We start from the raw sequence: 27,514 nt of genomic DNA, 5'->3' as shown, positions 1-27,514 counted from the left end.
CACCTCTGCTCACTGGCTCTTTCTCCGGGCTGGTTTTCCATGCAGCAGGACAGGAGAAGGGTTTCCCTGCTGGCACATGGCTTCAGGTTGCTCATATTAAGGAAAAAAAACTCAAAAGAAGCTGTGAAATGGTTGTTGTTAAGTTTAATGAGATTTTGCCAAGTCCTGACTGGAGCATCCTGTGCTTTGGCACAGCGCTGAAGAAATCCTGGAATCCCAGAATGGTTTGGGTTGGAAGGGACCTTAAAGCTCATCTTGTTCTTAAGGCTTGGACTGACTTGGTCCAAGCACCGTCCAACTTGGCCTTGAAGACTTCCAGAGATGGAGCAGCCATAGCTTCTCTGGGCAACCTGTGCCACGGCCTCACCACCCTCACAGGGAAGGATTTCTTCCCAATATCCCATCTAACCCTGCCCTCTGTTATTGGGAAGATATTCCCTTTGTCCTGTGCCTCCAGGCCCTTGCCCTATGCCCCGCTGGAGCTCAGGGGCTGAAAGACGGGGGACCTGACCAAAAAAGGGCACCGTGTGGCTGGGGGCTGCTCCAGCTGCCAGACCGTGGCAGCCAGACAAGACCTTTCGCTCCAGCTCCAGGATCATCGTGCTCCAGGCTCTCACCCCGATGCGAGGTTCCAATCAGCCGTATCTCTGCTGGGAGAACCGCACTTTGGGGTGAAATGCCGGCAGTTTGGGAGCACGGCTGGGGATGATCTTTGATGGGACAGTGACAGAGGACAGGGAGCGGCGTGGTGGAGCCTGCAGCCCGGCCCGGGGAGGCGACCGGGGCAGGCGGGTCCGGGATGAGGAGGACACCCCCGGGGCAGGAGGGTCCGGGATGAGGAGGACACCCCCCGGGGCAGGAGGGTCTTGGGATGAGGAGGACACCCCCAGGAGCAGGAGGGTCCGGGATGAGGAGGACACCCCCGGGGCAGGAGGGTCCGGGGGTCGGGATGAGGAGGACACCCCCCGGGGCAGGAGGGTCTTGGGATGAGGAGGACACCCCCGGGGCAGGAGGGTCCGGGATGAGGAGGACACCCCCGGGGCAGGAGGGTCTTGGGATGAGGAGGACACCCCCGGGGCAGGAGGGTCCGGGATGAGGAGGACACCCCCCGGGGCAGGAGGGTCCGGGATGAGGAGGACACCCCCGGGGCAGGCGCCGGGTGCCTCCCCATCTCGTCGGAGCTCCACTGAGCTGCTCCGGCCCCCCTGGCAATCGGGGATCCGTGCCCGGGAAGCCTCGTCCATCAGCGCTGTGGGACACCCGCGTGTGCCCCGGGGCGCAGGGACCGCCGAGAGCCGGGAGCTGCAGGAGGAGAAAGAAGCGTCTGGGAAAGGCTCCCGGCAGCATGGAAAGCGAGATCCCCAGGCACTGCGGGGCCCGCAGGGCGCTGTCGCTCCGCTTCTGTGTCCTGTGTCCTCCCATTTCCCTCCTCTTTCCATTCCCTTTCCCACAACGCTGTGTTTTCTCTCTTCTCCCCTCTACCTGCTTTTTCCATCTCTCTAGAACCAGCCCCCTGTCCCCGTCTCCCAGGTGCTTCCTCTCTCTGACTGTAACTCTTTTCTCATTCTCCATCTCTCTCTGTCCAGCTCCCAGCTGCCATTTTTGCATTCCTCCCTGCCTGTCTCTGTAGCCCCTCGGTATTTCTGCTTTGTCTCTCTCTGTCTGGCATCTTGTCATCGTTATCAAGCTCTTCTTTCTGGACCCTGTAGTGCGTCACGAGGGTATTTCTTTCTCCATCTTTCTTGATCCTGTACCCCGTCTCTCACTTTGAATTCCTCTCTCTCTGCCCTGTCACCCGTAGCCCTTGGCTGTGCAAAGAGAAGACCCTGGGCCTGGTCAAGCTGTCTGTCAGCGCTTGACACACGTGGCCTTGGAGCGGCGAAGATGGTTCCAAGGTGAGGTGGTTGTTGTCTCAAAGTCTCCTGCGGCACCTCAGGGAAGCGTTTCTCCCGGGCTTTGCAGGCCCTCTGTGGGCAGCTCTTGGAATTGGAGGAGCGTTTGAGGTGAGCTGCGCGGTAGCGAGGAGGAGGTGGTGGGGGCTGGTGATTTCTCACAAATGCAGCGGTAGTTTTCTCTCTCTGAATATCTTTAGGCTCGCTGCAGTGACCGACACCGGAATCGATGCAGAGCAGGTGAGTGGAAGGCTTTTGAGGTGCTTCTCAGGCAGGAGTTGTTGTGGAAGGGTTTGTGCCCACTGATGTGATGCTGACTGCTGGCACTGGGGTTATTTTCAGATGATGAAGAAGAACCTGACAACTGCAGGAATATCCCAGCTGCAGCTTCTGTCGAGGATGGATTCAGACCCGTGGCCCTCTGAAAGCTCCATCGAGGGACCAAGGACAGAAAACATGGGGGCAAAGTGGAGAAACTTGGAAATAAAGGGGGAAAACTTGGAAGAGAAAAAGCTGAAATAAAGGGAAACTGGGAAATAAAAAGTGGAAAGCCTTGGAAATAAACTGGAGAACTTGGAAATAAAAAGAGGAAACTGAGAAAGAAATTGGAACTCTAGGAAATAAAGGGGAAAAGATGGTAAAGAAAATGTAAAACTTGGAAATAAAGGGGGACATGGGTACTGGAGGGAGAACACTGGGAAATAAAGGGCAAAAGTGGGAAATGGAGGGTGAAAACTATGCAATAATGGGCAAAACTTCATAGGGCAAATAAAGTGCAAAATCTTGGAAACAAAGTGGAAAAGTTTGCTAACAATGTCAAAAAACTTGGTAACGAAGAGCAAACCCAGGAAAGCTACTTCCTCACCTGAAGGGGCTGCTGGAAGGCACGAGGAGCCCTGACTCCCCTGGGGTCACAGCCCCTTTCCCAGTAGAAATGGGGATGGAAACGCTGGAGGTTTCCCTCTCCTCAGGGACCAGGGAGATGATATCTTGCAAATATCAAACACACGGGGGATGCGCTTAAACTCAAGCCCAAATACCAAATAATCCCATTTCAGATTCTCATGGCACGTTCTATCACGGGAAAAAAAAGAGTTTTATTTAAAATAAGAGATAAAAGAGCTCAGTCTCCTGTTTTGGCTCCTGGCTCTGGCAGCTTTTGCTGTGCCACAGCTCAGCTTCCCCAGCCTTGGGTGCCAGGGCACTGCTGGGCCAGGGGGCTGCTGCTCCAGGGTGCTGGTGGTGGTGGGATGACCTGGCAGCAGAGTGTGGGAGGGCAGTGGGCACGTGGGCCAGTGGCACCAGTGGCAGCAGCACCGACACCGGCTGGCCCTGGGGGCTCCCCAGGACACAGGAGGGTGGGCCAGGGAACGGCTGCTTCCCCTGTGAGACGATCCCCTGCGGCACCTGGATGGGGTGAAAAACAACCCAAAGGGTGAAAACACGTTTTTAAACCCCCCAAACTGCATGAGTTCAGCATGGATGAGGGAGGGACCCTCCTGTCCGGCCACCAGCGGGCACGAGGAAGCACAAAGAGGGTGGGATTTGAGGATCTTGCAGGTTTTTCCAACCTTGAGGACTCCAGGAATCAAAAAAGGCTCTGCTAGAGCTGCCCCCCTTAGGGTCTGAACCCCAGAAATGGGCCCATACACCCCCAAAATGCAAACCAGGGGGAGCTTGAAGATTGAACTAAATCAAAATTCAAGGACTGGGCTCTTTGTCCCTGTTCCTCTTCCCCCTTCCCAGGTGAAAGAACTAAAGGAAAAGAAACAGAACTAAAACAATAGAATTAAAAGAAATAGAATTAAGTGACATGGGGAAATTAAAATAAATGTAAATTAAAAAAATGTAAATAGGACTAAAACAACTAAAAAATAAAGCTAAAAATGGAGAGCTTCAAAGCCCAGAACTACAAAAGCCTGTCTGGGAGGTGCAGTGAACGTGGAGGTAGGTGCTGGTCCCTGACCCCCGGGGCTGCACTTGCCTGCTGGAGGAACACGACCTGCTGCGCTGGCTGGGCCATCACCTGCTGTCCCCACGCCGGGCTGGGCCCCACACCCAGCGTCCCACCGGGGCCCTGGAGGCCGGGGAAGGGCCCGGGGTGCTGCGGGAAGGGCTGGATGTTTCCCTTCTGGCGGGGGTGGCCGGCGTGGGGCTGCAGCCCCTGGACATGGGTGCCAGCGGGGCAGAGCTGCAGGGTGCTGCTCAAAGCCACCTGGGGCTGGAACCTGCCCAGCTCCTGCTTGGCCTCCGCCTCCAGCAGCTGCTCGGTGATGCCCGCTGCCCACAGGCACTGCTGCAGCAGGTCGCAGGGTGGCCCCACCACGGCGGCCCCGCTGTCCCACTGCCACGCCAGGCTGGCATCCTGTGGCACTGCCAGGCCCGTGCTGGCCCTGGGCTGGCTCAGCTCTGCGCTCAGGAGGCTGCCGGAGGATTCCCAGAGCTGGGGAATAGATGAAAAACACGCTGAGGACGTTGAAAAACAACGGGAGAGAAAGGAAAGGCTCCCCAAGGAGAAATTAAAAAAAAAGACCTACCCCAGCACCTTCAAAAAAGGAACTGGCTGCAGCCTTTGTGCTGTCCAGGATGGCACCACTGTCACTCTGGAATGACAAACATTGGATTTACTTTGTTTAGACACAGAATGAAAAAAAGAATGGGGGGAAAAAAAGAGGGTGCAGTGGTGAGGGGCAGCCCCAGAAAGCACCGAGCTCTTCCCAGCAGTGGGGCAGTGGCTCTCCCTGTTCCCAGTTTTGGCTCAAATCACCACAAAATCCCAGATGGCTGCACAGCTTAAGTGGTGGCAGAAGCCCAAAACCAAAAAGATCCTGACCTTGGGAGAAGTTTGATGTAAAAAAACCCTCAGTTTTTACGAAAAAACCAGGATGTTTGTGTTTTGGAGAGGTAGCTGAGTTGTCACCTTTCTGGATCCAGGCAAAAAGCGGTTCACGACCTGAGGATCACTGCAAAAATACAGGAAAAGGTTTAGGAGACAGCACCAGCACCTAACTAACAAATTAATGCTAGTAAATGCTATAACTAATGATGGACACCCATTTGTGGTTCAATAATGATGTTTCATGACCAATTTGAGCCATCAAGTATGTGCTCAGAGGCTGGTTTTTGCCTCCTGCATTGCTCAACCCCCTTTATTCCCCTTTCCCTGATAATTGTCCAAAGCAATAATTACCAACAGTTTCATAAGAACAAAAAATGAGCCATTTGGCAGAACAGCATTTGAGGGACCTGCTAACGAGCACCCCCAGCCCAGGGGGACTGGTAGCAAGCAAGGGTTGTGGTGCACAGAGCCCTAAAAGTTGTAGTTTTGGGTAAAATAGCTGAAAAATGGGATTTATTCCCACACTATCATTATTCTCTGTACTACTGGGGTGTTTGCACTCCTTTGGATGATGTTTTCTGCCCTTCTCAAGACATTTCAGCCCTTTTTAGCCCTTTTGGAGGATGGCTCGGGTGGGTTTTGGCTCTGGGAGAGCCAGCCCAGCACAGGAGAATCCCTGCTGGGGATCCAAGGGGGATGGAATCCCCTTTCTCACCCCAAAACCATGGGACTTACCAAAACACATCTGACAGGCCCCAGCTGTCTTCATCATCTGCATCAACTGCAAAGAACAGAGAGAGAAGGTTATGTTGGGAGAGTAGGGGGATGGTGATGATGGTGGTGACCAGAGCAGAGGACACCTGAAGAGGAGGCTCCACTACTCCAAGGGGTGTCAACCCCCCAACAGGAACCTTGCAGAGTTCCAGGGGGGTTCCTGATCCACCCACCTGATGGATTTCACTCCCAGTTCTCCCAGCCAGAGCTCAGGTTTCACCCTGAAACCCAAACCAGCAGGCTTTTGGTTCATTTTCACCTCACCACGGGGGCCTGCTGACCCTCGCTGGCTGCACCTGGCATGGGACAATCCCGGTTCCTCAATGCCAGGAGCACCTGGAGCCAGATCCTGTCATGACTTGGCAGGAACTCATCTTTAACACAACTTATTTATGCACTTTTATCCCTAAAATTCCACTGAGCAAAGCGGATTTGGAAGGAATTGAGGATTTTCTGACAATAACCTGTGATCAGCCACAGGCTGCCTCCTCCCAAACCCCTGTGGATGAGCACATCTGGGAAACTCTGTGATTTTGGGGTTGGTTTTGGATGTTTCCCCTCTTTTCCTCAGATCTGGGCAGGATCTGGAGGTGTGGCAGTATGAAACCACTAATAAAAATCAAGGGAAAAAATTACCTCCAGTCCGCTACCTCGATAAACTCTAAAGATAAAAATATCTTCAACTCTCACACCCAAAAATGATATATAGGAAGATTCTCCTCCTTGGCTTTCTCCAGCTGGGGGGGTGCATGTGGAGTAAGATGTTTTTCAGCTCCCTGGATCTCTGCAATAGTGCTTGAGGAGCGAATTAAAGCCGGTGATTACAGCGATGAGGGACAGCAGCCCCCACAAGAAGACCCTGAGGGGTGCTCTGTGGGGGTGCAGGAATCACCATCAGGCAGCACGAGGGCAAAATGCCCTGAAAATCAGACTCAAAATATTCCCCATTATTTTTGGTGGTTCCAAAGCAGCACAGTTATCACTAATTAAGGAGCAGGAGTGACGGCCAGAGCCTGAAAATTATCTTTACAATAAGCCCCTAAAGCGGTTGGAATTTTCCCCATAAATATAAATATTTGATATTCCTTAAATAGAAGTGCTCACTTGGACCTGGAGGGATCAGGGAGAATAAGATGCTCCACGGGCGGCACCTGGCCATGTCTGAGGGCAGAATTCCCTTGCTGGCACCAGGTTATTCCCAAGGGCCACGTCACTGGGGACTGGGTGTGACTGAGGGCCACCTGGAATTGTTGGCAACCAGCCTTGTGACCGAGGCCAACGTTCTTTGTTGGTGTTTGGGGGCCACCTTCCGTTGCCGTGGGAGAGGAACGGGAAGGATTCTGTGAGCCCTGGCTGTGATGTCACGACAGTGTCGCTGGTAAAATGTGTTCAAAGTCCATCAAAAGTTGAAGTACAAGAGGCATGATGTACGTTCCCTGTTGTTGAGGCAGAACAAAACCAAAAGACACCAATAATACCCCATAGGGTGATGAAATGCTGCCCCAAAAGGCCCCTTCTCACCCCTTTCTAACCCAAAGAATGGGTTTGGGTTGGTTTGAGTCAAAACAGCAACCCCCTGGTCCACCAGTGAGCATCCCTCATACAGCAGCTGCCCTGCAGGGAGTCCAGTGTCCTTCCTCCTCCTCCAGGACCCAGGATTCACCACCTTTTGATTCATTTTAACCCCTAAAACCACACTTGGTCCTTACAAATGAGTCTTCTTTTGGCTCTTAAAAGCGGGACTTTATGCCCTGGATATTAGTTCTCTGCACCTTCAAAATGAGGCTTTGGACACAAAGAACTTGAAGCTTTGAGGAGTTTACACCCTAAAATGATGCTTTGGACCCCAACACGTTCTCCTGGGAGGTGGGTTTCAAAGTGTCCTGGTGTCCATGACTTCCAGCTGCCAGAGGGCTGGGCTGTGGTGGCCGCAGGGCCAACAACATGCATGGCCCTGAGGGGAAAACATGCAGGACCTGTGACTGGTGATTGTGACCTCACCTGCCTCCTTGGCATCCTGAGGAGTGGGCCAGCAAAAGCTAGTTGGACCTGAGCTGGCTACTGGGATAACTTGGCTCCTTCCATTGCTACTTGCATGCTTGCCTGTTTCCAAGCATTTTTCGTCCTTGGCAGCAGCTAGAAACACCAGCTTTTGACAGCTGGAGGTGCTTTGTGGGTCACATTTGGGGTTTTTTTAAATAATTTTGCTGAGCTACAATTACTTCCTTTCCCAAGAGATGATTGGAACTGATCTGATCTTCCTGGAAGAGGTCCTGACATCCTCTGTCATCCCAAGCTTTTCCCTCTGTACCTGAGGGGGCCATGGCCTCAAGAGGGAACAACTTCTTTGAGTAATGGTTTCCCCAGCAGGCTTGGACTTTGTGGATGCCCTCGGACAACGGACATGGCTGTGGCTCCATCCCCACTGACAACCTGCAGTGAATTCTGAGGCGTTTCCTGAGAGCAGCCAGACTGATCCAGGCGTCGCTTGTTTTCATCATATTACAGTCAGGAAAAGGTAAAATCTGATAATCCAAGGCTCTAGAGGGACAGGAAGGTGGTTTGTGGCCCAGAAATCAGTTTACTGGACTTTAGGCACACTAAGCAGGGGAACAGACTTTCCAGAACTGTTTTCCAGAACTGTTTCCCTACCAGCTGATGTCAACAGGGTGTTAGGTTTCCCCTGATGTTTTTGGGTTGGTGGTTAGAGCTGTTGGCCTTGGTGTCCTGTAGAGAACTCAGCATTTGAATATGTTTTCGAGCAACAATATTCACACACAGAATCACTGAATTAATTAGGTTAGAAAAGACCTCTGAGGTCATCGAGTCTAACCTTTGACTGAACTCCACCTTGTCACCCAGACCATGGCACTGATGCCACATCCAGGCTTTTCTCAAACACCTCCAGGGATGGTGGCTCCACCACCTCCCTGGGCAGCCCATTCCAATATATAACCACTCCTTCTGTGAAGAAATTCCTTCTGATGTCCAACCTGAACCTCCCCTGGGACATCTTAAGGTTATGTCCTCTTGTCCTATTGGTGATTGCCTGGGAAAAAAAGCCAACCCCCACCTGGCTACAACCTCCTTTCAGGTGGTTGTAGAGAGTGACAAGGTCACCCCTGAGCTTCCTTTTCTCCAGGGTAAACAACCCCAACTCCCTCAGCTGCTCCTCATAGGACTTACCTTCTAGACCCTTCCCCAGCTTCATTGCCCTTCTCTGGAGACTCTCCAGTCCCTCAATGTCCTTCCTGATTGAGGGGCCCAGAACTGGACACAGCACTCGAGGTGCCAAGTACAGAGGGACAATCACTTCCCTGGCCATGCTGGCCACACTGTTCCTCATACAGGTCAAGGTGCCATTGGCCTTCTTGGCCACCTGGGCACACACTGGCTCAGGTTTAGCTGCTGTCGACCAGCACCCCCAGGTCCTTCTCCACTGGGCCCATTTCCAACCACTCTGCCCCTGGAGTGGTTGGAAACACAGACTAGAGCACTGCATGGGGTTGTTTTGGCTGAAGTGTAGGACCTGGCACTTGGTCTTGTTGAACCTCATGCTGTTGGTCTCATCCCAGCCTGTCCAGATCCCTCTGCAGATCCTTCCTGTGAGCAGATTGACACTCACACCCAACCTGGTGTTGTCCATGAATTTACTGAGGGTACACTTGATACCCTCATCCAGATCATCAATAAAGATATTAAACAGGACTGGGCCCAACACTGATCCCTGGGGACACCACCAATGACCAGATGCCTTCCAAATGTAGCCCCATTCCCCATGGCCTGGCCATCACCCAGGGCAGAGTGCACCTCTTACCTCTTGTCTCACCTCTTTTCAAATGTCGTTTCCCTGCAGTCATTGCCAAGGAAATGACTCCACCAGAAAGGATCCTCTTTCCCCCGGAGGACATTTGCATGGACTGGCTGCACACGCGGAGACCTGGGCCGGGACTCCGCAACCGGGGCAGCACCTGCTACGTCAACGTCATCCTGCAGTGCCTGACCTACACCCCCCCTCTGGCTAATTACCTGCTCTCTCGTCAGCACAGCCAGTCCTGTGAGTACCTTTAGGAGTGTCTCCCTGTAAATCCCAGGAATTCCCAGAACCTGGAATTGGATCTACGAGAAAGAGCAGCGGCCCTTCTTTGTCAGGTTGTGTTCCTTAAGGGCTCAAACTAAAAGCTGCTTGTCACAGAATTATAGAATCAACTGAGTTGGAAAAGACCTCAGAGATCATCAAGTCCAACCCTTGATCCAACCCCGCCGTGGTTCCCAGCCCATGGCACTGATGCCACATCCAGTCTGTCCTTAAACACCTTCAGGGACGGGGACTCAACCCCCTCCCTGGGCAGCCCATTCCAATGGCTGAGCACCCTCTCTGGAAAGAATTTCTTCCCAATGTCCAACCTAAACCTCCCCTGGCACAGCTGAAGACCCAGCCCTCTTGTCCTACTGCTGGTTCCCAGGAGAAGAGCCCGACCCCCCCCTGGCTCCCCCCTCCTGTCAGGGAGTTGCAGAGAGTGAGGAGGTCTCCCCTGAGCCTCCTCCTCTCCAGGCTGAGCCCCCCCAGCTCCCTCAGCCTCTCCTCACAGCACTTGTGCTCCAGTCCCTTCCCCAGCCTCGTTGCTCTCCTTTGGACCTGCTCCAGCCCCTCCATGTCCTTCCTGAGCTGAGGGCCCAGAACTGGACACAGCACTCCAGGGGTGGCCTCACCAGTGCTCAGTCCAGGGCAAGAATCACTTCCCTGGTCCTGATGCTGCACTTCCTGGTCCAGGCCAGGATCCATTGGTCTTCTTGGTCACCTGGGCACACTGCTGGCTCATTGTCCTACCAAAGTGCTTTCATGTTCAGAAAGGCACCTCTTTTGAACCCTGGGTCTCTGTCCCACCTTGTTAAACCCTCTTTGCTTATTGCACTTCAGCCTCCCTCTGAAGAGCATTTTCTGTGCACTTCAATGTCCTGGGTTTCTCAGGACACTGGCACCCTGAGAGAAGAGGAGTAGAGAGTCCTTAGAACTTCAAGACCTCCATAAGGTTTTCCACCGCTTGGGATTGTTTTGCTAACCCAAGAAACTTCCCTCCCTCCCCAGGTGATCAGCAAGACTTCTGCATGATGTGCATCATGGAAGACCACGTTCGGAAGATCATGTATTCCTTGGCCAACGCCGTCCTGCCTAGGGCTGTCCTCAGGAGCCTCAGATGTAAGCAACTTCAGGTGCTTTGACAGGCTTTGTCCCCTTCTTGCAGGGTGGAACCACTAACTTCTTTCTTAGTCATAGGAGAATTTAAGCCTGACGTAGCAGGAGACGCCTACGAGTTCTTCTGCTGTGCTCTCCATGCCATGCAGGACGCTTGTCTGCCTGGAAGCACAGTGTAAGCACAAGTAAATTCCCTTTTCTGTGTTCCTGAACCTGTTGAACTCCTTGAAGCGCTCCTATCAAGGAAAACTTAAACCCAGGGGTTTCAAATCTAAACTCCTGGAGGAGGTAACTCTCTGCCTTGCCATTTATTTCCAGCTTGGACGTCTCTTCTCAGACAACTACCCTCATCTACCAAATATTTGGGGGCTTTCTGAGATCCAGAGGTATGTTTCCACAACTATTGCTCTCCTTGGCCCTCTCTGTGCCCTTCTGTCTGCCTGTGACAAGCAGCTGGTCCTGTGACTGGTGCAGGAAGTCCCACGGGCATAAACCATCACCGCCAATTAACTTCACCCAGCATTTTGATTTTCCTTCCAGTCACGTGCTTGAGATGCCAAGCAGTTTCTGATTCCTACAAGGCCTTCCTGGAAGTCCTTTTGAAAATCAAAGTAAGAGGGTTTGCAATTGTGCTTCGAGGGGTCCGGAGGCCCCTGTTGTAGCTTTCCAGAACCAAAGCATTTGTCTTAAAAACCTCTATTGCAAGCACAAGGGAGCTTGGTGGTGGGTGGGAAGGGGAATGAACAGTGTCCTCCTGCAGAGGCCGTGGCACTGCTCACCCATGGTGCTGGCTTTAAGCTGAACCAGTAGTGTTATCCCCTCTGTACCCTTGAGATACTCTCCTCCTCCCTCCTTTGCCCTCCCTCAGCACCTGTCTGGCTGCCAGGCTCAGAGGTTGGATCAGTTTTCACTGCTGGTGCCCTTGCACACCATCAGTAGCTGAACTGAGCAGTGGCACAGAGAGGGAGCTCTTGATGGCCCCAGGAACCCCTGGGACACAAAGGAAATGTTCAGCATCACACTTCCCTTTCTACCTCCTCCTGGACAGTGGGTCTGCTCAGCATCAGCAGCCTGGGTCTTGGGTGAGGGCATTTCCTGCAGCTCAGCATCAGCAGCCTGGGTCTTGGGTGAGGGCATTTCCTGCAGCTCAGCAGCTCCTTTCTCACTCACCCAGGCAGCCTCATCCCTCACCGCGATCCTGGAGAACTTTGTGAAACCCAAGCTGCTGAATGGGAAACAGTGCATGAGATGCAGCAAGTAAGATGATCTCTAAAGATATTTTAATACCACATCCTGCAGGAGGGGCTGCATGGCATCAAGCAGAAACAGCTTCTCATAGAGGTTTAATGCACAATAATGAGACACAGCCTTTTTTAATATGGCCTTATAGCCTGGAATAGCCTTAAGGAAGTGCCAGGATGTGTGAGACAGGAAAGGTTGTCTGGCCCTCCTGGGGCAAGATCAGGTGCATTTTGGCACTTGGCTCTGTGCTTGGGTTCAAGGTACAGGAAGAAGATGATCGCCTCCAAGAAGATCACAATCCATCACGCGCCCCGGGTCCTCACGCTGTGCCTGGGAAGGGTTGATGTTCGGAGCAGCAGGAAAATCAGTGAGGTGTGTGTGCAACTAGAGGGCAACTTCCTCTTCCTGGAGCAGGAGATTCCCCAAAGCAGTACCCTTTGTCACAAGCTGCTCCTGTTGTGCTTTCCGTGTTCCCTTCTGGGGAGAGGAGACTTCCTGTGGGAAGACCAGCCTGGACTCTGCTCTGGCAGAGCTGCTTTGGCAGGAGAACAGTTTCCTGCCACCCAAACCATTCCACGCCTGAGGCTGTTTCAGCTAGCTCAGGGTCATTGCTGAGCCCTCTTGGTTTGTCTGTAGCTTGTGGAGTACCCTGAGTGCTTGGATCTTCAGCCATACATGTCTGAGGAAGCTGAAGAGCCCCTCCTTTACTCCTTGTACTCCGTCGTGGTGCACAGCGGTGAAACCTGTCTCGCCGGGCACTTCTTCTGCTACACAAAGGCAAGGAGCAACTTCCCACAGGGAAAAATGTGTGCTGGGAAGACAAACGTTCCCAGCAGTGCTGCTGGCAGCCAAGGCTTTGGGGGAGTTTCTCCTTCGGGGCTGGCCTGGGTTTGTGTTGGTGTACCAACTGTTCCGCAGTTTTCTGCGGAGAAATCCTGCGGTTCCCCTCCAGACCCGGGTGCCTTCCTTTGCAGGCCAGTGACGGGCTGTGGTACAAGATGGACGATGAGACTATGGATGACTGTGACATCCACACAGTTCTGGGCCAGCAAGCCTACCTGCTCTTCTATATCAGGTAAGAACCAGGGGCACACGAGTTCAGAATATGTTTCCTTTTCCTGGCTTTCCCGTTTGTCTTCTCCTCCTCCTGAGTGTTTCTGCCACAGGAGACAACTCCTCCCTGTGTCCTTCAGTGCTGTCAGTTCTGAAGTACCCCATGCCAGTCCTTCTCTTCCCTTGCTGGGCATTAGGCTGCTGCCCTGTGTAAGCTGCCCTGCCTGCTTTGTGAAGCTGGCTAATGCAGAGAAGAGGACTTAAGGGGCCTCCAGGAAAGATGGGGAGGGACATTTTATCAGGGAGTGTAGTGACAGGACAAGGGGTAATGATTTCAAAGTGAAAGAGGGAAGATTTAGATTAGATATAAGGAAGAAATTCTTCCCTGTGAGGGTGGGGAGGCCCTGGCACAGGTTGCCCAGAGAAGCTGTGGCTGCCCCATCCCTGGAAGTGTCCAAGGCCAGGTTGGACAGGGCTTGGAGCAACCTGGGATAGTGGAAGGAGGGTAGAATGAGATGAGCTTTAGGGTCCCTCCCAACCCAAACCATTCTGGGATTCTGGAATTCTGTGAAATGGAGGCCTTAGGGGGTATAAAGATGAGGATTTGCTCGGGGGGCAGACCTGGGGGGGAGACCCAGGCTGCATTTCCCATGGGTGACCTTGGTGAAGCTGTAGAAACGGCTCCAAGGAAATTACTGAATCCCAGATGAGTCTGCAAGAAATGCCCTAAACAGAGATCACTCTTTTTATCTTCAGGTGCCCTGATTTGAACACGGAAGAAACGTCTTCTTCAGCTTCTTCATCAGCACCACCCTATGACCATTCCTTCCTCAGTCAGAGTGGGGGCAGCAGCAAGCAGGTGGATTCTGCAGGACCACAGGATCTGCGTGGGAGGATTAAAGTGACACACAGACAGAGGAATGATGCCAGGGAGAGGAACAGGAGCAGATCCCCACGGTGGGGCAATGTTCACTACAGCTGGTTCATGAACAGCGCCAACTATGACAGCTCTGACAGCTCAACGGGGAAGAGGAAGAGAACTCATCTTCCAGATTATGTTAATGCTTCCTGGGATGACACAGCTCCAGGACCCTCCAACAGGAGCTGCCAGTGGGCTCCTGCACACAGGTGTACCTGCTCAGGAACTGTTCCTGCTCAGGAACAATTCCTGCCAAGACGGAGAGAGCAGGGCAGATCCTTACAGATCCGGAGCTATGGTCTCCCCAGACGATCCCTGGAGGTCAGGGAATACCCTCAGGCAGAAAGGAGGAGGAGGAGCCAACAGGAACCATTTGTAACCAACAGGCAGAGAAGTCACAGCCACAATTAAAACTCCTTGTTAGCCTTGCACGAATAATTTACAGCACGTTTCCTTCTCTCTAGGTTCTGGGGCAGTTGGTGGACAGAGGCAGTGAGGGATGGTTGTGTGATGGGATTTTGAAAGCTGTGAGCTTGCAGGAACCCACCTGGCAATCTCTTCTTTGTAAAAATGGAGCTCAAGTCACTCAAAGGGCCATGGGCAGGACGAGCCAGCAGTGACCAGGATTGGAGCAGGCTGGATGGTCGGGCCCCAGGGTATGGGTTTCCCTCTCCCCATCCACGACGTGGGGGAGCCCAGCTCTAGTTCCTTCTCCGTCTGAAGAACCATTCCGACGTCTTGTGGGACGGGGAAGGGGAACTCCAGAAACAGGGTTTTTCAGGCCCCGAGCCTGGAGGGGAGAGGTGCCCTCCCCTCCCCCCAGCACCCACGTGGCTCCATGGCAGGCACAGAGACAGCACACCGGCGTGGAGAGGAAGCAAGAGAGAGTTTATTGTTGGGAAGGGGTTTATAAGGCTTTTAGGAGGGTCAAAGGGGAACCAATCACAAGTTCAGGGTCACACAAAAGAAACCATCAGGTAAAGGGTCAACAGCCAATAGGAAGGGGTTAAACAAAGGACCAATGGGACGCCTCAGGACACCTTTCCCAGGACACTCCTGCATGGGAGATAACAGTTGCTGTGGGGGGTGTTGGGAAGAAGAAACACGTGTTTGCAAAGGGACCACAAAGAGCCATTTTAAGACATGTTTGAACAAGTTTCTCATCAGATTCACTGCCACACCAGGGTGCTGCTCAGTGGCACCAAGGCCAGTGCAGAGCCAGGAACAAGCACTGTCTCCCAGGAATCAGCACTGGGCCCCATCCTGTTTAATGTTTTCCATAACTAATGGTCTGGATGCTGGGGCAGATGACACCAAACTGGGAAGGGGGGTGCTGAGGCCAGAACTTTATGCTCTCATGCTTCCTCCACTCTGTTCTGCTCCCTGTCCTGCTTTTCCTCTTTGCAGTTCCTCTGTCCTGCTTCCTGCCCCCATTTTTTCTGTCTTTATTTCTCTGTCCTGCTGCTTGTACCATAAAGTGTAAGAACCCCGTTTTTTCAGTTGCTTTCTAACACTAAGTGTTGGTAAAAAAAGAGGAAGAGAGGATAAAAGACTTTCTTTTTTGAGATTAACATATTCCCATAGAGTGCCCACCTTTGTGTGGTGAAGGTTTCCTACTGAAACATGATTTTGCTGGGCTGGGAGGCTGTACTGGAGTAGCAGAGGGAAGAAGCAGAGTCTTTCAAAGTAATAAAGCTGCAGCAAAACTAACAGGAAAAGCTCATTTCTTGCTAAATACTGCCTGACAAAAGTGGTAGCAAGTAAAGGCATTAGTGGATGGCTTTTTTAAGCAGTATTCATACAGAGCTTTTGATATGGAATTCTGAGAAGGAAGACCTGAGTGCCTGTGCTTCAAGGCTGAGGGCTGCAAGCCAAACCATTAAATTTATTTGGACAAGCATTTGCACCCCGTGTCTCACCAGCACGTCCCCATTCTTGTGGATGAAACCCCAGCTGGGAAACCAGGCTGGTGCTGGGAGAAAGGTGTCCTGCACTGGAATGCAGGTCTCTGCAGCTCCTCTCACAGCTCTGTGCATTCCACCCCGACAGAAACAGCCAAAACAGGCAAGGACTCACTGCTTTTTGGCAAAAATATATCTTTTATCCATTCACAAAACAATCCTCTTTTAATGTGCAGTATCCCTGGCACTGGTAACAGCGATACCCAAACGGTGTGGGCTGAGAGGAGTCCAGCAAAATCCAGTTGTCACATGAAGAGGCACAGTCAGCCAGAGAGCAGCTGGGGCACGTGGGCAGAGGTGAGGGCCCCGTGACCATGTGCCTGGACATCTGGGCGAGCTGTGCTGCAAAGACCACCGGGGATGGGCTGGAGCTCTCGGTGTTGGCTTGTCCCGGTGCTTCTCTGGTTCTCGGGGTCCTTCTGTACAAATGGGTTTCAGAAAAGACCACTCAGTGACATGAACTAGGGGGACAGTGGAAGGATCACACCATGGAAATCTCAGCAGGGCACCGCCAGCAGCTGCCTTGGCAAGCCAGCACACTCTAACTGCAAATACTTCATTGCCAACAGCAGCAGTGAATAACTCTGGGAAAAAGCCAACTCACGTGTCTCTCCTGCTCAGCAGTGACAGGACTATGCCCAGTACCACTATCCCAAGCAGCAGCACACCCAGGGCTGCTGCAGTGCCTAGGATGTAGAACTTGCTCAGTTCCCCATGACCAGCCTTTTCCCCAGCACCTGGCCCTGTAGGATGAGAGACAACACCACAACATCACCGTGCTCTGCCCTAGGGGTGATCTCAGGGTGCTTCACCTGCCCGAGGGGTTTGTTCTCAGAGGTGGGTGCTTTTGGCTCTGGAGGGGACAAGAAGGATCCCTCAAAGTTCTCACAGAGAAGAGCCCGTCTGTCCCTCCAGGCTGCCGTGTGTTGGGGACCCACAGTCTCCACAAGGAGACACTGCAGGGGTGCAGCAGAAATGCTGCAGTTCTCCCAAGCTGACATCCCCCGAGCACTCACCTCCAGGACGCCCCTGAGGCTGAGCAGGCGTGCTGGCTTCTTGTACTGCCTCTCTGCCTGAGCCTGGCACCCTGTTGCTTCTTCTCATCTGCAAGGCTTCCTTCTGCTCTGTCTCCATCTCTAGAAAAGAACAAGGGGACAGTTTAATTAGAAGTAATCATTCCTCATCAGGAACAGGGTGCCACGTCCTGGGCACTTTGGCAAGGGGCAGTGGGGAGCTTGCTGTCCCCCACAGAACAGGAAAACCAGAACTAAGCTTTCTGAAATGCAACCAGAAATGGAGAGCCTGTTGGAAATTATATAACTTTTATAATATTTGGGTTTAATATACGGTTTTAATTAAACCTTTTAATTAGGTGTTTTAGTTAATCATAAGCTGTGTTAGGCCTTAAATCACTTTTAGCCAGCCTATAGCAAAAATGTTGTCATTAGCACCTTCTGTGAGAACACAGCTTGGGAAAGTACTAAAACTGTGAGTTTTGTTAAGCTTTGATACGCTTCAAGGAACAAAGTCTGAGAGAGAAAGATGTGTTGTTGAAGTTGGACATCTGGAATGAACTACATGGACATTTTGCAAAAACCAGCAGCTAAAGAAAAGAATTAACGAAGACTTCAATAGAAGTGCTGGATTCCTTCCCTACTGGAGGAAAAAGATACTAAACAGACTAAAGATGTGGACTTAATTAGCATAGAAAGTGAAAAATTAATAGCCAATAGAAGGTAGAATAATAACTAATGAAAGTGAATTATGTAATTAAGAACCAATGAACATTAATTTCTTTGTTTGTCAAAAGTGTCTAAATGGGTGAAAAAGTGATGTATTGGTGTCTGTATGGAGGCAGAAATGCCTGCAGAATCAGGATCTACACGACTTCCAACATTAGGAAAGGGCAGCCAAGATTTCTTGGGATGTCCTTCATGCCTTGAGGCTGCTCTGTGCATGAGCTGAACACGAATTCAGCACACACCTGTTCCCAACACCTGGATCCCCGGCACAAAGCAGCTCTGGCCAGTCATAGAATCACAGAACCAGCTGGGTTGGAAAAGACCTCTGAGATCATCAAGTCCAACCCTTGGTCCAACCCCGCTGTGGTTCCCAGCCCATGGCACTGATGCCACATCCAGTCTCACCTTAAACACTTCCAGGGACGGGGACTCAACCCCCTCCCTGGGCAGCCCATTCCAATGGCTGATTACTCCCTCTGGAAAAAATTTCTTCCCGATATCCAACCTAAACCTCCCCTGGCACAGCTGAAGGCCCAGCCCTCTTGTCCTACTGCTGGTTCCTGGGAGAAGAGACCAATCTCCCCTCCTGTCAGGGAGTTGCAGAGTCAGGAGGTCTCCCCTGAGCCTCCTCTTCTCCAGGCTGAGCCCCCCCAGCTCCCTCAGCCTCTCCTCACAGCACTTGTGCTCCAGTCCCTTCCCCAGCCTCGTAGCTCTTCTCTGCACCTGCTCCAGCCCCTCCATGTCCTTCCTGAGCTGCAGCAGCCGCTGACCCTGGTACTCAGCTGGAAGCATAGCTGGGAGCAGACTGTGCTGGCTCATCTCTGTGGCTCAGCAGCCCACACAAGGTGTGGGATCGAGTGTCCCTGCAGTGAGGCTCTGACAGATCCCTCCCTGCTGCCCAGGCTCCAGCGTGTCCCCACAGGAAGCTAAAAGCTCAGCTTCTCAGGTCCCACTGTTAACAGAGTGGGATATACTGACCTGATGTGGCTTTCTCCAAGTTTTTCAGGGCCTCTTTTGGAACTTCAGGAGTCCTCTGGAAATCCTTCCTTGTTTTAACTTTATACAAGGACACCAATGGGAAGTATGAAGGTACATTTCACATGAAGAACACATTGAAAAGGAATTATTATGTGAAGTCTAAAGAGATTGACTACTCACCCCTGGGATACCAGCTGGGAATCAGCATGGGAACTGTCTGAGGAGCTGGAAGAGCCCTCCCTCTGGCCACATCTATAACCAAGCACCCATGAGAAGTTACCATCACGTGTTCTGCTCTGCTCTACACTGTCATACCTGTCACGTAATGACAGGGCATGCACAGGTGGATCTGTGTTCTCACACCTGCAGGGGCACTTGGCTGACCTCAGGACTTTGAGCTGACAGCTCCCAAAGGGAGCAAAAAGCCATGGCACACACACAGACCTGTCTGTGGGTCAGCCCTGGAACCCAGCCAGGAGGCTGGACAACCATCACCAAGTGCTGGATAACTCAGTGTCAGGTTTCTGGCCTGGCACTGCCACTCCACACCTCTCTGCTCATTGGGAACTCCCTCCCTGAAGCAGCTGCAGCCCCTCCACACCTCCCCGTGCTGTGTCTGCCCCACTGCCCACACTGCTCTGTCTGCCTGGCTCACTGCTGCCAGCCCCAGGCTGGTGCTGGCCACTGCCTGCCTACCTGCTCCCTGCCTGCCTAACCTGCTCCCTGCCTGCCTAACCTGCTCCCTGCCTGCCTAACCTGCTCCCTGCCCTCGGACTGGAGCAGTCTGAGCGTCCTGGGCTTGCAGGGCCAACAGAAAGAGGAGGAGGCAGTGGGTGAGGAGCATGACCCCCCGTGCTCACACACACTGTGTCAGTGCTGCTCACAGCTGGCACGGAACAGCTCCTCAAAGCAGGGCTCTGTGACCTCACATCAGAGCCACCCCATGACCCCAGCAGGACCTGCCCACTGCCAGGCCTCCCCAGAGTGCTCCCATGGCCTGTGAATTCCTCAATCTGCCCGCTGGTGAATTCCCTTGTTCTGCACGAGCGTGGCAGAAGCAGAAGTGGAGAAGGGTGGAAAAGCTCATTTCTTGCTAAATGCTGCCTGACAAAAGTAGTAGCAAGTAAAGGCACTTGCAGATGGCTTTTTTATGCAGTGTCCATATGGAGATTTTGATATGGAAGGAAGCAAAGGAGGACCCGAGTGCCCTTGCTTCAAGGCTGAGACCTGCAAGCCAAATCATTACATTGACACATTACATTGGTCCATACTATCTATTTGGGATAATGCAGAGAGGAGCCTCTTCTCCCATCCAGATTCATGTGATCTAAGGGAGCATTTCAGCAAACCGTTTCCAGCTTTGTCACCCCCTTTGCTTGGGGATAATAAAATGTATCAAAAACCCATCTGATGCCCTCCTTCCTGGCCCAATTTTGTACCACCCCACTGGTGAAATGTGATCTGTTGTTACTTTGTACAGTCTGGGACAGGGAGACTGGAAAACCAATCACAGAGTCCTGAAACAATCTCTTTGGCTCTGTACTCTCACATAGTTTCAATCTCGCAGAGATCCTGTACCTAAACTAACTGTATCAAGTGTAAATATTGGTCACAAAAGGTGCCTGCTCAGCCAGCTGTTGCTGTCTCCACATTTAACTCTCACCCTTTAAAAAGCAACACCCTCCCTGGGGTTTAGCACTTCCCTGCTCAGCTTGCATGTACCATCCTATTCTTTCACTCTTGCAGAGCACAGCTTCAAAACTTAATAGGTGCAGAAATTGCTCCCATGCCAAAGGTGCTGGAACAAAAAGGTTTGCAGCTTATAAACTGCATATAAACATATAAAAGCTTATAAACTCCATATAGACACGCACGGGTCTGTGTGCTCAGCCCTGGGTCCCCTCACACACCTTCGGTCTCACAGCATCCTGCTACAAAACTAAAAATGTCCAGCAGCTGGTCCCATGGGAAAGGTTCTGGAAGGAAAAGCCAGTGCTGGGATTCACTTCTCTTTTGCAGCCCAGAAAGTGCACAGACAACAAGGAGTTCATTGGTTTTCCTTCACACGGACGTGCAGGGTCACGTTCTTCCAGCCTCGAAGAGCCAGGATCCGAAAGGAAACCCTTGCAGTAAGTGCTCCCACAACGATGGTGCCAAAAAGCTCCTGGCGTTTTTCTGCCTGCGCCCCTTCACCGCTCATCAAACCACCGCGCGATGGCGATGTGGACCTGCAAAAAAAAGTCAATGTCCCCGAACGAAAGCAGCGAAAGCCGCCGAAGCGCAGATCCAAGCTGAAAACGTCAGATCCGAGCTGAAAACGTCACTCCCCTCAGGACTGAAAGGTTTGGCTGACCTTCCCCTTCAGTGTGCAAACTCTTATTTGCACCACGCTCGAGAGGCAACACGAACTCCTTCCCTGTTATATGTACTAAGACGTTTTGTCACTCTGGCAGAATCCACAGAATTGAAAACATGCAGCAGAAACAGAGCTGACAGAAGTGCCAGGTGAGAAAGCAGTGCTGGCTCCACCTTCCACTGCCCCCCTTGAACTGCACCACACACCTCAGTATCTGCACTTTCCTTCTCAGCTCTCTGTGCCATCATAACTGACCCATCTCTGTACCATCCAAAACTGAACCCCACCACTAACTGCTCAGGCACTGAAGTGAGCAGCACAGAAAGCTCAACAGCTTGCCTTTTGCATTCTCACTCTAGCAGTTCAACAGCTCTAGCCAATAGCATTCAGTACTAGGAGAAGCACTTCAATTCACCAGGACACTCTCGAAACGGCCCAATGTGCGAATCCAAAAGTGATTTCCTTGCCAAAGAGAGGAACTGTGACCCCATCTCAAAAGAAATGCGATCCCCGCCTCCAAAATAGAAAACATCCAGGGATTATTCCCACTCAGAGGTTGCAGAACACTGTTACCTGCCATTGCCTCCCCAAGGCACTGTTACCTGCCATTGCCTCCCCAAGGCAGTATATCATCTGCACACCCACACCGGGGATAGCTGCTTACCTTGCCAAAATTTCAGAAGACCAGCTGACAAATTGAATACACTGGGAGGTTGCTCCCACACCAAAGCTGCCAGATAGAAAAACTGTTGCTTTCCCTTCCTTTCCCTGGGCACCCAATTCTTTGCAGCACAAGCCCTGGGACTATGTACTTTTGTTCTTAAGAAGGGCACTGTTATCCCTGTTCAGAAGGTGAACCCCAAAATTTGGTTACCACCTCGATAATTGCAATCGTTGTGGGATTGCTCCCACACAAAATGTGCCAGGATGGAAAGCTGCTCCTGGTGCTGTGGCCTGTCATCTGCACCTGAAGCACTGGGCCTGCCTGCCTTCCTTCCCATGTGAAAGCACTGGGACACACTTCCAGGAGCCCAGAACTGAGAGTCAGATACCATCTCTGATACTGCATATTCCAAGAATTGCTCCTCCACACAAGTGGCCAGGACAGAATTGTCCTGCTGGATTTTACCTCCCCATGGTGCCTTATCATCTGCTCCACAAACAGGGGGACCACATCCTTGACTTCACCCCCCCAAAAAAGGCACTCTAATTCACTTCCTGAACCCCACCCTAGATATTTGGAGAGGAAGGAAAGTGCAGATGAGGAGTAGGCAAGGCAAGGAAGGGGAAAGGAAAGCCAAAGCAGGGGAGGGGGATGCAAGGCCAGGCAAGGCAAGGAAGGGCAAAAAAAGGCAAGGGAGGGGCATGCAAAGAAAGGCAAGGCAGAGGTATGCAAGGAAAGGCAAGTGAAAAGTGGGGCAGGCAAGATATGATAAGGCCAGGAAAGAAGGGGAGAAGGCAGGTGCAGGTGGGGGATTGATATGAAAGGTAAGGCAAGGCAAGGGAGGGACAGGCAGGGAAAGGCAAGGCAAGACAGGCGTAGGCAAATCAAGGGAAAGCAAGGCAGGCTAGGCAAGGCAAGGCAAGGCAAGACCAGTGAGAGGAAGGCAGGGCAAGGCATGGCACAGGGGGTGGTAGGCATGACAAGGCAAGGAGTGGCAAGGAAGCAGAAGAAAGTCAAGGCAAGGCAGGGCAAGGCAAGACAAGGCAAGGAAAGGGAGTGGAAGGCAGGGCAAGTCATGAGAGGGGTAGACAAGGCAAGGCAATGCAGGGGCAGGCAGGGCCAGGCTAGGGAGGTGCATGTAAGGAAAGGCAAGGTTGGGGTAGGCAAAGCAAGGTAAGTGAAGTACTGAGGCCTGAGCAGGAGGCCCTGAGCCAAAGTTGACCTCTAGATGAACCTTCCAACCTAACTTTATATTTATCTGTGTGTCTGCTCATTAGCAAGAAATATGTAGTTTGTGAGTAAAATAGGTAGTATGGTAAGACTACACCTGTGTATCTGCTCATTAACAAAAGATGTGTGCTTATTAGTAGGCTAGATTAGCATCTGCTCATTAGTGAATAATGCTTAGAAGGGCATAGCAGGTGTATGTAAGAAGTGATAAGGCAAAGGTGAAGGCAAAGGTGATGGCACAGTTTTTACAACCCCCCAAGGGAAAAATGCAGGGACCCCCCAGGACCAAAGGGAAAGGGGGTACCACCAGGATCTAACAGGAATATGCCTTCCTGAGAGGGAGGGGGTCAGCCAAGCCAGTGATTGTCAAGGAATCAATGTGCCATTTGTAAGAAAGAAGGACATTGGGAGAGAGAATGTCTGCAGAGACAATGGACCCTTGTGAGGAAGAAGGCCACCAGCTGATGGAGATGGATTGTTGGGGGTGTCAGGGGCTCCCATTATACCAGGGACTCTCACAATGAAGCCCTTGATAATATGCAGAAGTATACTTAGTGTACAGGGGCCTCTTGGTCTACTTTTAATTTTATGCCAAAGGGGGGACAATGGTCAAAAGGATGGTTAACAATTCAAGGAGTGAACGGGAAAGACGAGTGGGTGTGCCTCACCCAACCACTGTTAATGGATGTGGGAGATAAATATGAGATGCATGAATTTTTATTTGTTCCTAATTGTGATTGTAATCTGCTAGGGAGAGATTTGATGGCTAAGGTAGGAATGCAAATTAGCATTATTAAGAATGACAAAGAGCCTGATACTGTTGTAGCCCTGTGTAGGCTCTCTGATAAAGCCTGTGCTGAAATAGATCCAGAAGTGTGAGCAGTCCCAGGAAAATGTGGAGAATCAGACATAGAACCTCTTCAAATAACTTTAAAACAACCAAGTCAAGTGGTTTCTAAACCTACCTCATGGGATGGTAAAAAGGGTTACATCCTGTCATCAAATCTCTGCAGGTCTTTTGGAGTCATGCATGGCTCCCTATAACACTCCTATCTTGCCAGTCATGAAATCAGATGGGATGTACAAAATGGTACAAGATTTGAGAATAATAAATGAAATTATTAAACCAAGGTATCCCACAGTCCCAGATCCTTACACCGCCCTAAAGCAGATTCCCCCTCTTGCCTCACTATTACTCAGTACTTCATTTAAAGGATGCTTTTTGCTCCCTTACAGAAGATAGTAAACAGGATTTTGCCTTTGAGTGGAAGCAAGAGGAAGAAGGGAAAATGATAAAGCAACAATTGACATGGACAATATAAGGAGGCACCAGTCCTGTCTGGGCAAGCCTTGCAAAAAATATCGACAGAGTTCATTCCTCCCCCAGGAGTTTGGTTATTGCAGTGTGGGGGCAATTTGCTCCTAGCAGGAGAACAGGAGGAAGTGGTAAAAGAAGCCACTGTGAAATTACTTAATTTTCTTGCTAGAAAGGGACTTAAGGCATCTTAAAAGAAGGCACAAAGGGTGGAGAAAAAGGTTAAATATTTGGGACGTACTTTAACTGAAGGCTTGAGATGTATTGACCCAGAAGGGGTCCAGGGAATTTTAGAAGCACCATTACCTGAAACTAAAAAGGAACTGTGGTAGTTTTGAGGGCTGATAGGATACTGCAGAAGCTGCACAGAGGATTTTTCTGTTGTAGCCAGGCCTCTGTATGACTTTTAACACAAGACAGCCCCAGTGTTGTAGGATGGCCATCAGAAGGGGAGCAGGGCTTTAGAGCATTCCAAAGCAGGCCTGAGTGTGCCCAGTGGTCTGAGGAGGAGGAAAATTTCCTGTAAGTCCCCGTTTTGAGGACAGTTTCCTACGTGGGAAGTAACTCCAGGAGTGGTTCCTCTTATTGTGTTTCAGATGCAGAAGGGGTGTGCCAAGGGGTTGGAGCAGGCAGCTTCATCTGGGGGCTGCCATCACCCTCTTCCTCTCACAGCAAAGCAGAAGCAGCTTGATGAGATGGCCAGGGAGGGTGGGGTGATATAAATTGCACCCTTGATCACTCCCTAGAGTGAAACTGGGGCTGTTTCCCGTGTTTTGGAGGATCTTCTGAGTCCAGCACCACCGTGGGGTCTGCCTGAATCTCTGCAAATAAATTAACATTATTAAGAAATGAATGACCCAGAAGTGTGGGCAGTCCCAGGAAAATATGGAAAATCAGATTTTTAGGATTTAAAGTAGGAACTGGGAGATCCAGAGTGGCTGACATTCACACCTGCCTCTTCTGTGAAACTTTTGGGATGATTTTCTCTGCTTGAGCTCAGACACACGAGCTCCAAAGCATCTCCAGCAAAGCCCTGGAGTGCTGTTTATAAGGTCCTTTAGGTGTCTATGTTGAGTACAGGTGTTTAACAAGTAATTGCAGAGCCTTCCTCTACTTACATCCCTCCTTGCCTGGGTATTAGAGCAGACTGACTCCTTATATTTGATTTTTTTGGGTTTTTTTCCTTGTTTTATTCCTCCTTGGGAAACAGGGTTATTAATAAGGAGACAGTCTGTACAGTGTCTGGAACAAAAAGGCCATGGTGGGACCCTTGTTGCCATAAAAATGTTGTAATTTGGAAGGTTCTTTGCCTCCTAAGTGAACCTTTAAGTGAACGAGTGTGTTGTTGCTTTTTTGTGATGCTCTGCCAGCTTGGCTTTGTGCTCACTGTCCTGTGATGTGGATTTTGAAGGGGCTCTTGGGCACTGGGAGCTGTTCCTCCCATAAATATCCTGAAGCCAGGAGTCTTTTTGCAAGGGTTGATAGCTCTGATCTGCCTGGGTGATTTAATAGTGCAACTCTGTGTCTGCCAGGGGGATCAGGGGAGTTGTTCTAAGATGGGAACTGGGCTGACAAGTAACAGGACATGAGGAAACAGCCTCGAGTTGTGCCAGGGGAGGTTTAGGTTGGATTTCAGGGAAAATTTCTTTATGGAAATGGTGGTCCAGTGGTGGAGTCACCATCCCTGGAGGGATTGAAAAGCTGTGCAGATGTGGCACTTGGGGACAGGGGTTACTGGTGGCCTTGGCAGTGCTGGGGGAAACAGCTGGCTCCATCTAGGAGGGCTTTTTCAACCTAAATGATTCCATGAGTTTCCTATGGAAATCCATCAGGGCAAGGAGTGAAGAACCTTTGTAGCCAGTCCTGACCCTGGGGGGATCTTGGGGTGTAATCAAGTTGTCTCAGTTTGGGATCAGTCCTGTGCTGGAGAGCTGGGAAGGGGCAGGGTGGGTGATTCTTGTGCTTTCCAGGTTTGAGTTCCCCTCAGAGGATTCCTGGTGTCCCAGGATTTGACCATGGATAATCACTGCATCCAAGCTTGTCAGCTGAACTATGATGACCTTGCAGACACGAACCACACAGGGATCACACTTTACCCTTCATGTCCCCAAAAACCCTCCACACAGTCTGTGCCCTTCTGGGAAAAGCAACACCCCTGCTGAATCCCACACTTGTGTTGATTAACACACTCCAGACTCATAAATCGAAGCAAGTGGATTTGGGGAAAGAACTTTCCTGCCTCCAGTAAAACTTGCCTCTAAATTATTTAACAAGCTGCTTAAGCAACTCAGCCATTTTGCATGGAATTTGTCAAGGCTCCATCAGCTCTACCCAGCACAATGTGACAGCCATACTTTTATTATGAGCAAGCGCATTAATCTCGGAATGGTGCTATTTGTTTTCCTCCCTTGCTTTTATGGTGTTTAAAAGCATGTATCTTCTCCTGAAAATCAATAACTAAAGCTATGAATAATAAAAAACACTGCAGTGAATGGCTCGGAGAGATCCTAGGGATGGAAGTTGCAGCAGTAATGACTCTGTTTGCTATCCATTAAATATGGGAACTTGGAAGAATTATGCAGATTATAATAGCTGTATCAACATAAGTATGTTTTGCTGATAGACTTTCCTGATTGGATCCACGGGATATAAGCCTGCTAATCCCTTGTGCAGAGGACCTGATTATATGAGAGTGCTGTGCAGATTTGCTGATAGGAAGTTAAGAAACAATTAAAAAAAACGTTGGCCGGTGTGTGGGGTCTCTCAAAACCTCTCTGTTTTGGTTTATGTTTGAAGCAAATGTGGGTTTTCCCCTGTGTTTGGTGGAAGCCCAGAACCCAACTCCAAGCCCTGGTGTAAGTGTGGATGGTTTACGTGCAATAAATGCAATTTGCCCCCTGCTGAGCTTTAAATGTCAGAGTGCTTTGCACTGGGACTGCTCAGCCTGAGGCTGGAGCAGCAATTTGGGGCTGGGAGGGGACCTCCATCAGTGCATGTGTGGTCGTAGCCTTGGAAATGCTCATCCAAGTGACCAACTCCTAATTGCACGTGGATGTTGGATGCTGTGATGGACCCCTCCTTGCCTCCAGGTTCCCAGTGATCTGGCTGAAGCCCATAACGGAGCTGCAAGGTGGGGGAAAGAACAAAAACAACCCACCCTGTAATTAAAATAATCAGTTTGCTGCGCACTTGGCACAAGGTTAAACGTCACTGCAGTTCTGTGGGTAAAATTCTGCATGTTAAATCTGCTTATTAATATCACCTTGTTAATAGAGTGTGTCACCTCAGGAGGTGACAAGTGTGCTCTCAGGAGGTGACAGCGTGCTCTCCTAAATGACAGTATGCTGCACAA

General features: G+C 51.0%; 3 protein-coding genes and 1 long non-coding RNA gene across 11 annotated transcripts; 2 read left to right on the top strand and 2 right to left on the bottom strand.

Moving 5' to 3' along the window:
* Window positions 1–1,167: 1,167 nt before the first annotated feature.
* On the top strand, window positions 1,168–2,673 carry LOC120323762. 2 transcript variants are annotated; one of them, XR_005564580.1, is made up of 3 exons: window positions 1,168–2,003; window positions 2,093–2,132; window positions 2,235–2,673. It is a non-coding gene; the product is annotated as an uncharacterized LOC120323762 (long non-coding RNA). The 2 variants fall into 2 exon arrangements; XR_005564581.1 differs by having other exon boundaries at window positions 2,093–2,152.
* A 296-nt stretch (window positions 2,674–2,969) lies between these two features.
* On the bottom strand, window positions 2,970–7,351 carry LOC113982517 (BRD4-interacting chromatin-remodeling complex-associated protein-like). Its single transcript, XM_039384112.1, has 7 exons — window positions 7,278–7,351; window positions 6,610–6,941; window positions 5,467–5,512; window positions 4,813–4,855; window positions 4,430–4,495; window positions 3,877–4,335; window positions 2,970–3,299 (listed from the first exon to the last, which is right to left on the bottom strand). The coding sequence occupies exons 2-7, from the start codon at window positions 6,662–6,664 to the stop codon at window positions 2,994–2,996; spliced, it is 975 nt and encodes a 324-aa protein (XP_039240046.1). The 5' UTR covers window positions 6,665–6,941; window positions 7,278–7,351; the 3' UTR covers window positions 2,970–2,993.
* Window positions 6,879–14,354, top strand: LOC113982515 (ubiquitin carboxyl-terminal hydrolase 42-like). Of its 3 annotated transcripts, none has more exons than XM_027710801.2 (12): window positions 6,879–6,932; window positions 7,876–8,023; window positions 9,362–9,562; window positions 10,595–10,705; window positions 10,778–10,877; window positions 11,021–11,088; window positions 11,243–11,313; window positions 11,877–11,959; window positions 12,205–12,316; window positions 12,581–12,721; window positions 12,919–13,019; window positions 13,754–14,354. In XM_027710801.2, exons 3-12 carry the CDS (start codon window positions 9,376–9,378, stop codon window positions 14,325–14,327), a joined length of 1,548 nt encoding a protein of 515 aa, XP_027566602.2. In that variant the 5' UTR covers window positions 6,879–6,932; window positions 7,876–8,023; window positions 9,362–9,375; the 3' UTR covers window positions 14,328–14,354. The 3 variants fall into 3 exon arrangements, with proteins under 3 accessions (XP_027566602.2, XP_027566600.2, XP_027566598.2); XM_027710799.2 differs by lacking the exon at window positions 6,879–6,932 and adding an exon at window positions 7,083–7,371; XM_027710797.2 differs by lacking the exon at window positions 6,879–6,932 and adding an exon at window positions 7,562–7,775.
* Window positions 14,355–15,995: 1,641 nt separating this feature from the next.
* LOC113982502 lies at window positions 15,996–19,449 on the bottom strand. 5 transcript variants are annotated; one of them, XM_027710770.2, is made up of 6 exons: window positions 19,354–19,449; window positions 18,778–18,849; window positions 18,598–18,690; window positions 16,894–17,013; window positions 16,482–16,620; window positions 15,996–16,296 (listed from the first exon to the last, which is right to left on the bottom strand). In XM_027710770.2, exons 1-6 carry the CDS (start codon window positions 19,439–19,441, stop codon window positions 16,017–16,019), a joined length of 792 nt encoding a protein of 263 aa, XP_027566571.1. In that variant the 5' UTR covers window positions 19,442–19,449; the 3' UTR covers window positions 15,996–16,016. The 5 variants fall into 5 exon arrangements, with proteins under 5 accessions (XP_027566571.1, XP_027566572.1, XP_027566573.1 ...); XM_027710771.2 differs by having other exon boundaries at window positions 15,996–16,293; XM_027710772.2 differs by having other exon boundaries at window positions 18,598–18,675.
* Between the last annotated feature and the right edge of the window lie 8,065 nt (window positions 19,450–27,514).

Source organism: Pipra filicauda, unplaced genomic scaffold (assembly GCF_003945595.2).
Source record: "Pipra filicauda isolate LSUMZ 115617 unplaced genomic scaffold, ASM394559v2 scaffold339_size799093_pilon, whole genome shotgun sequence".
In the NCBI taxonomy this organism is placed as follows: domain Eukaryota; kingdom Metazoa; phylum Chordata; class Aves; order Passeriformes; family Pipridae; genus Pipra; species Pipra filicauda.
The sequence above is the reverse complement of the archived record's forward strand: the minus strand, read 5'-3'. Positions and strand labels throughout refer to the sequence as shown.

Bases quoted from the DNA above. Each gene is read 5' to 3' on its own strand.
- LOC113982517 (XM_039384112.1), bottom strand. From the start codon at position 6,664: ATGGCCAGGTGCCGCCCGTGGAGCATCTTATTCTCCCTGATCCCTCCA. The intron at 5,513-6,609 runs GTGAGCACTTCT...TGTTCTTTGCAG, and splicing joins CCTGATCCCTCCAGGTCCAA to TTGATGCAGATGATGAAGAC. The intron at 4,496-4,812 runs GTGACAACTCAG...TTGTCATTCCAG, and splicing joins TTTTGCCTGGATCCAGAAAG to AGTGACAGTGGTGCCATCCT.
- LOC113982515 (XM_027710801.2), top strand. From the start codon at position 9,376: ATGACTCCACCAGAAAGGATCCTCTTTCCCCCGGAGGACATTTGCATG. The intron at 11,089-11,242 runs GTATGTTTCCAC...TTTTCCTTCCAG, and splicing joins GGGCTTTCTGAGATCCAGAG to TCACGTGCTTGAGATGCCAA. The intron at 12,317-12,580 runs GTGTGTGTGCAA...GTTTGTCTGTAG, and splicing joins GCAGCAGGAAAATCAGTGAG to CTTGTGGAGTACCCTGAGTG.
- LOC113982502 (XM_027710770.2), bottom strand. From the start codon at position 19,441: ATGCTCCTCACCCACTGCCTCCTCCTCTTTCTGTTGGCCCTGCAAGCC. The intron at 18,691-18,777 runs GTGAGTAGTCAA...ACTTCCCATTGG, and splicing joins TCCCAGCTGGTATCCCAGGG to TGTCCTTGTATAAAGTTAAA. The intron at 16,297-16,481 runs GTGAGTTGGCTT...CCATTTGTACAG, and splicing joins CTGCTGAGCAGGAGAGACAC to AAGGACCCCGAGAACCAGAG.